General features: G+C 25.5%; 1 protein-coding gene and 1 pseudogene across 1 annotated transcript, besides 1 other annotated feature; one reads left to right on the top strand and one right to left on the bottom strand.

The window, feature by feature from the left end:
• Positions 1 to 2,247: 2,247 nt before the first annotated feature.
• PCHAS_0420800 lies at positions 2,248 to 3,679 on the top strand (annotated as a pseudogene).
• Positions 2,248 to 3,679: a sequence feature (hypothetical protein, pseudogene).
• Positions 3,680 to 4,837: 1,158 nt separating this feature from the next.
• Positions 4,838 to 7,044, bottom strand: PCHAS_0420700 (CIR protein; the record flags this gene model as incomplete). Its single annotated transcript, XM_016800071.1, has 3 exons — positions 4,838 to 5,113; positions 5,202 to 6,887; positions 7,030 to 7,044. 3 exons carry the CDS (start codon positions 7,042 to 7,044, stop codon positions 4,838 to 4,840), a joined length of 1,977 nt encoding a protein of 658 aa, XP_016653360.1.
• Positions 7,045 to 7,699: the final 655 nt, after the last annotated feature.

Below are 7,699 nucleotides of genomic sequence, written 5' to 3'. Positions count from 1 at the left end.
CCCTAAACCCTAAAACCTAAACCCTGAACCCTGAACCCTAAACCCTAAAACCTAAACCCTGAACCCTAAAACCCTGAACCCTGAACCCTAAACCCTGAACCCTAAACCCTGAACCCTAAACCCTGAACCCTAAACCCTAAACCCTAAACCCTGAACCCTAAACCCTGAACCCTAAACCCTAAACCCTGAACCCTAAACCCTGAACCCTAAACCCTGAACCCTAAACCCTAAACCCTGAACCCTAAACCATAAACCATAAACCATAAACCATAAACCATAAACCATAAACATTGAAGAATGCTATAATTTAAATCCAAATAACGACAAAAATAACATGTTTTACCAAATAAAATGTTTCATCAAATAAAGAAACATACAGTTTATTCATGATTCAATATAGTCCCTGATTAACATGCCTTATATAGTAAATAATAAGGGGTGTTACACATATATAGCCAATAATTAGCATTAAAATATAAAATTTGAAGTTATAATATTGCCAAATTTAATATATACTAACGAATTATATGAAAGTATTATAACGTATGAAAAACGTTATGCGTCCCCTTTTGGGATTCATATTTAGACATAATTTCGAGATTAAACATGCGAAGATGGCATATATATTTAATCACCATTTATAGACAAATAAAGATGTCATATTATAAAAAATTAAATTACAATATCCTCCGAACCATAATTCAAAACGCAGACTTGGTGAACGAAAATATTACATAATAGATAACTTTGACCCATAACACAAATATATGATTCGTAAAGGATAGACACCTCGCCATCAAGAATATTAAAATTGAAAAAAATTAATTATATATATTTATTGATTTTACACCTTAATGTTTCATTATTTTATTTGTATTTTTTTTAATTTTATATATCCTTTATTTTACTATTAAAGGGGAATTTATAATTTAAATTCATTTATAAAAAAACATGAGTGTCAATATTACAACCAATGTATAATTTTTATAATTAACAATTTTTCTAAAAAATAATATTTAGTAAAATGTGTATTAAATTTTCCAAAAAATCATAGAATGGTGGATTCTCATAATATAAATTTTATCAAGTTATTGTTATGAAACGTTGGAAATAATTCTGTAAATGTGGAGAATCCATATAAATATAATGTAATATCTAACTTAATAAACTCCTTTAATATTTAAAATTATAAAAATATTATTTATACTCAAAAAAATAGAAAGATACACCAAAACTACTATTTTTTTATATAACAATTATTACAATTTATATTTCTAGCATGGCTATTTATTCATTAATAAATTGCTTGCATATATTATATCAAACATAGCCAAGTATTACATTAAAATATTATATATTTTTTATACTATTATCCTACATCTATATTTATATTATCAATTTTTTATTATGTAAATAAATGTCGGACCCATATATATACCTTTTATCTATCCAACCATAAATTGGATATTTCTCTTACACAATTAAATTTCCATTTTATTTTTAAGTTATGAACTATAAAAATAAAAAGATTGGATACCTATAATGAGCATATCAATCATGCTATACATAATTAAAGAATTTTTTAATATATAATGTTTTTGATATTTAATATTTATTAAAGTGCAATAATTTTTATTCACTTATGTGCAACGATTTAAATCAAAAAAAAATTATTTATCTATACCCTCTTTTAAAAAAAAAAGTTTAGTTTATTTTTTATATATTATTGCATATTGCACTTACACATAAATTTTAAATATAATTGTAATATTATCATATAAATATTAATAATAATAATTAAATACAAACATTTAAAGAGTCGGAACTTAATCATGTAGAGGAGAAATACAAAATCATTACTCATCTCTATATTCTATACATTTTATTAGCATATAATAATATTAAAAAAATAATTAAATTTTAAATTTTTATAAATGCATGAGATAAATATATTTTAAAATTATTTATATATTTTTAAATTTTTCGAAAATTTAGTGCTTCGATTTAACATATTTATTCAACATTTATATTTTTTAATTTCAATTTCTAAAAAATATATTAATATTTTTTAATTTCAATTTCTAAAAAAATATATTTATTAACATTTTTCAATTTCGATTTCAATTTCTAAAAAACATATTTAACATTTTTCAATTCCAATTTCTAAAAAATATATTTAATATTTTATAATTTCAATTTCTAAAAAATATATTAATATTTTTTTAAAATTTTAATTATTAACACAAAATGAAGACCAACTATATTAAGATTGCTTTAGCTCTTTTAAGTCTCGCAGGATATATGGGAAATGTAGCACATGCAAGCGAGCACCACTCAGGCAACACTTCGTAAGAAAATACTTCGAACATATATATCTATATCGAATATAAATATGCATATACTGTTTATTATGAGAATATTTATATGTAATTTTGAATATAAATATGTATATACTGTTTATTATGAGAATATTTATATGTAATTTTGAATATAAATATGTATATGCATATTTATTATGAGAATATTTATGTGTAATTTGAATATGTATATATGTACCACTTGCAAAAAAAAAAAACTTCTTATAAATATAAATTTTTTTAAATTAAAAATTCAAATAAATTTAAAAATATATTCCCTTCATAATTTGTAGTGCACATGGACATCATGACCATCATGGACATCATGACCATCATGACCATCATGACCATCATGACCATCATCATCATCATCATGACCATCATGGCCATCATGACCACCATGACCACCATGACCACCATGACCACCACTTACACCACGCTCATGGACATCATGATCACCACCATGACCACCACCATGATCACCATCATGACCACCCTTTACACCACGCTCATGACCACCATGATCACCACCATGACCACCATCATGACCACCATGATCACCACCATGATCACCACCATGACCACCATTTACACCACGCTCATGGACATCATGACCACCACCATGATCACCACGATCACCACCATGATCACCACGATCACCACCACGATCACCACCATGATCACCATGACCACCATTTACACCACGCTCATGGACATCATGACCACCATGATCACCACCATGATCACCACCATGATCACCACGATCACCACCATGATCACCATGACCACCATGACCACCATGGACATCATGAACACCATTTACGCTCCACCCATGATGAGCATCACCACCATTAATCCTCCCATGAAGAAGCTAATGAAGCAGCAGATGTTATGCCTGATGCTTTAGCTTTTTCAAAAAAGCATGGCAAATATACAAAAAATTACACAAAATATATCATAAGAAGATGAAGAACAATTCTATAGTTTAAAAGAGTAAACTATATTGGCATTGGAAATTATCCTAATTTTTTGTTAACTTAATGGCATTTTTCATTAAAAAGGAAGCTAGTGGTGTTAAAATTACCCATATCAGATCTGTAAGCAATATAAAAATTTTAGTAACATAATTTTATTTCATCATTATCAAATATATAAATTTTCTATATAAATGTCCATATTTATAATATTTATTCATTAACAATAAAAATGGAGAGTTTTATATATTTATTATTTTTTTTTCATAGGTTGATCATGATGCTCCTTTATATATCTGTCTGTCCTTCAAGATCCTTCTTAAATTGTTAACATCCCTAAAATGGTAAATGTTATCAAATTGAAGGAAATTTTTTAAAAGGAATAAACATATTCCCAAATGGCACCTTTTAAATTTTGATACTTATGCTATTAAAATAAACTTATTTTCATGGGTTATCTCATTTTTAATTAATGTCACAGAACATCAACTTGATTTTTAAATAGTGTTTGATTTGCATATAATTCGTTCGTAGTTTATACTGTAAAGATAAGTATATATTTTTAAATGGTAATCACGTAGTGCTTGTTTATATTTATGTTACTGTGAAAAACTGAATGTAAGTTTCATGAGTGTCAAATATTAAATGATGAAATTAAAAACTCCATTTTAAAGAAAATTAATGGGTTATAGAAAAATATAAAACAAGTACATATATATGTACAAACTTAATGAAACAATAAAACGTTTCTTATATGAATTATAAGCATAACATTCATTTAAATAAAGTATACAAACAAATTATTATATATCAAATATAGTAATAAAATACTAGATACTGTATATTGTAAATTAATATATCCAATCCTATGAAAAACAATCAACAAAAGTTATTGCATGCATCTAAATACATTCTTATTTGTTATACTTCTCCGATTTTAATTAATATTTAATATATTCTATGCTTTATTTGCCACTTTTTTGTAAAAATATTTTTTCATAGATTGATATGTAGTCATTTTATTATAAATATATTTCAGAATATACAACATCAAATATATTATTTCTATTAAATAGTATAAATATTAATATTGTAAGATACAATCCAAACAAATAATCAAATTCCAATATTAAATCGAAAAAAATAATATATATAAACCCAATATGTTGAAAGAGGACAAATTTATTTTTATCCCCAATAGAAAAATGAAATATACTTAATGCTATTATCTTTTATTTTCATCATATTCATTTAACCGATTTTAACAAGCCTTTTTATTTAAGCAATACAATATTTTAGTTTTTATAAATAATAATTAACGATAATAAATGTTATAATTAAGTTATAATAAAAAAAATTATTTTATGTTTGGCTATAAAATATGAAATCGATCCTTAACATGGTTCCCATTTATAAAAATTAATTATATTAATAGACAAATTTACTATTTAGTATTCTTTAAATGTATCATATTTAAAATTGACTTAAAACATAAGTTAATTGAGTTTATAATTCGAAATAATTTAGTTTTCTTTTATAAACACAAAAAATTAGCAAAAAAAATAAATTAATAAATGGCACAGGATCGGCCTCCATAAGTGTGTATATATTTAATAATGGAAAATTTTTCCTATAAACGGAAGTTATAAACTTTTTACTCTGTTTTTTTTTAGTAGATGAATTTATAATTATTTGCGTCGTTTTTTTTCCTCCAATTGAATTTATAACCTTTTTCATGCTTTTTTTTCTCTTCAATTCCTTTCTCCATCCAGATGATAAACACTAATATAAAATTACGAAAAATATATAATATTTTATAATGATGGAATACTTTAAAAATTTTATACTTCATTACTTTCTTTTTACTTACCTTATACATAATTCCTAAAATAATGGGTATTAAAATAGCTATAACTTTAACGTAAGTTGATGCCTCTCCTTTAAATATATTTCCTATAATTATTGCTTTCTGTGTACTTTCTTTTATTTTTGTATCAGTTACTGAATTTGTCACTATATTGCTAGAATATGTGGATACGCTCTTTTTATCGTTTAATGGGCCATTTATTGGTGGGTTTGTTTGTTGTGAATTGGGTGTTGGTGGATCTGCTGATGATGGGCATGTTGATGAGGAAGAGGGTGTTTTGGGTTCAGATTGTTTATGATCTGATTGGGGTTTTTGTTCTTTTGAAGATGTTGAGTGTTTTTGAAGCTGTTCACTTACTTGCATAATAGCACTATTAACTTTATTAGCAATATATGTAGAATTAGTATGAGCATTTTCCAAAGCTGACATCATACTTTCATTTAATCGTTTTCTAATATCTGTATACGTTCCATAAAAAGTGGAACTATACAATTCAAATGTGTTTTTAGCGTTATTTAAAATATTCTGTAACTTGATATTTCCTGAGTCTGCTTGTCCATTCGATGAAGCTTTTGGTGATTTATCTGAACCTTCTTGCCCATTTCCTAACGCTGGTGCTGATGGAAGTGGTTCTGACACTGATTGTTGATCTGCTGGTAGTGATGTTGATGCTTGTTGTTGTTTTTGTGTGTGAGAATTATCACCATCTTTGTTTTGTGCACCTTTTGAAGGATCTGATGGTTCTTTATTTCCTTCTTTTCCTGATTGATCACTTCCTGCTTGGGGTTCTGCCTTCGGTGGAATTTTTGATTCATGTTCTTCTTGTTTTTTCACAGTTTTGGAGTATAATTCAACACATTTTTGAGTATGGAAATCAATTATTTGATCAGACTCATCCAAAAATATTTGGTTCCAATCTGATGTAGTTAGATCCATAAGAGAAATAGTTGAAGCATCCAATACATATTCTAATACTTGCCTTGAATCATTTTTATGGAGGGAAAGAGCTCTTTTAATATCATTATTTGTATGAATTTTTTTTTTAATATCGTCTTTTTTAGCAGCGATTTCCTTAATAGCATCATTTCTAATAACATCATATATATTTTTTAAGTATTTTAATAAATGAACATATGAATAGCAATCTTTAACATTATTATAAATATTTTTAAATTTCTTGTGGCATTGGGAGGACGCTTTTTCGATTTTATTTTTGTTCTTGTTTTTGTTTTTGTTATATTCAATAACTATACTGCATATATCATTAAGTAAGCTATATAATTCACTCAGATACCAAGTATTAGCTCCCTTATAAACCTTTCTACTATCTATAACGTTCCAATATTTAAAATTCCCTGTATAATCCTTCAAATGCTTTTCATAAAATTGGTCCAATGTCCTAATCTTGTTTTCTTCTAACTTGTATAATTTATCGCTTAGCCACATTATAAAAATCTCAATATGTCGGTTATCATTATTTCCTTTTCCTTTTAAATCATTAGCAATTTTACCCAATTTTTCATATAAATATACTCCCAAAGCGTTAATTCTTTCATAATTATTTTCACAAGGGCGAAGTTTTCTATCTTCATAAGGGCATCTATATACCAATGAATTGTTTTTATTAAATTTTTCCTCATCTACATTTTCATTTTTAAAATATCCATCAACCTCGAGAAGTAATTTACACTAAGAAAAGATTTTTAAAATTTTAAATAAAAATAAATACTAATCAAAATGTTATTGAAATATAATTTAATAATAATTTGTAGATACTGCACCATTCGACCAATGTAAAGACAAGTTTTTTATTTAAAATATATATACTTACTGCATTAATAGCCATTGTAATGATACTTTATCTTTAATTTGCCGATATTTGGCATCATGTTATTTTTATATAAAATATATATATTGAGCCAAACAAAAGATGCAATTAAGCACATTCTTGTTATTTTGAAGATTTAAATTAATATGTAATAATATATTTACTAAAGGAACAGTATGCTTAATTTTATGGCAATTTATTTAAACCGCCTTACGTTTTAATTCATTTAAACATGTTTGATCATATGTATATCTAATACCATTATTTTGAATACAACTTGGAATTACCCCATTAAATAATTATGCGTAGCCTGTAATGGGTTTAAGTAACTATATGCCCTTATAATTATAAGTTTAAACATCGAGAAAAACGATATGCTTTCTTTTTTTTAATAAAGCGATTTTGGAGAATATATTACTATAAATATATAAAGAATTAGGAATACATTATCAATATAACTGTTAATAATATATTTGCATCCCATTATTGATATCATATATTGATATAAGTTATTATTCCGTATGAATATTACATTTTTTAGTGCTCATTATAATAAATGTAAATCAAATTATTTATTTAAATTATAATGTACAAAAAATATCTTATTATTAATTTTCCTAAATAGCTGATATTTAGTTTGTATTCATATTTTATCAATAATATAAATGAGCGC

The sequence above is a fragment of the Plasmodium chabaudi genome (genome assembly GCF_900002335.3).
Source record: "Plasmodium chabaudi chabaudi strain AS genome assembly, chromosome: 4".
Lineage (NCBI taxonomy): Eukaryota > Apicomplexa > Aconoidasida > Haemosporida > Plasmodiidae > Plasmodium > Plasmodium chabaudi.
The sequence above is the reverse complement of the archived record's forward strand: the minus strand, read 5'-3'. Positions and strand labels throughout refer to the sequence as shown.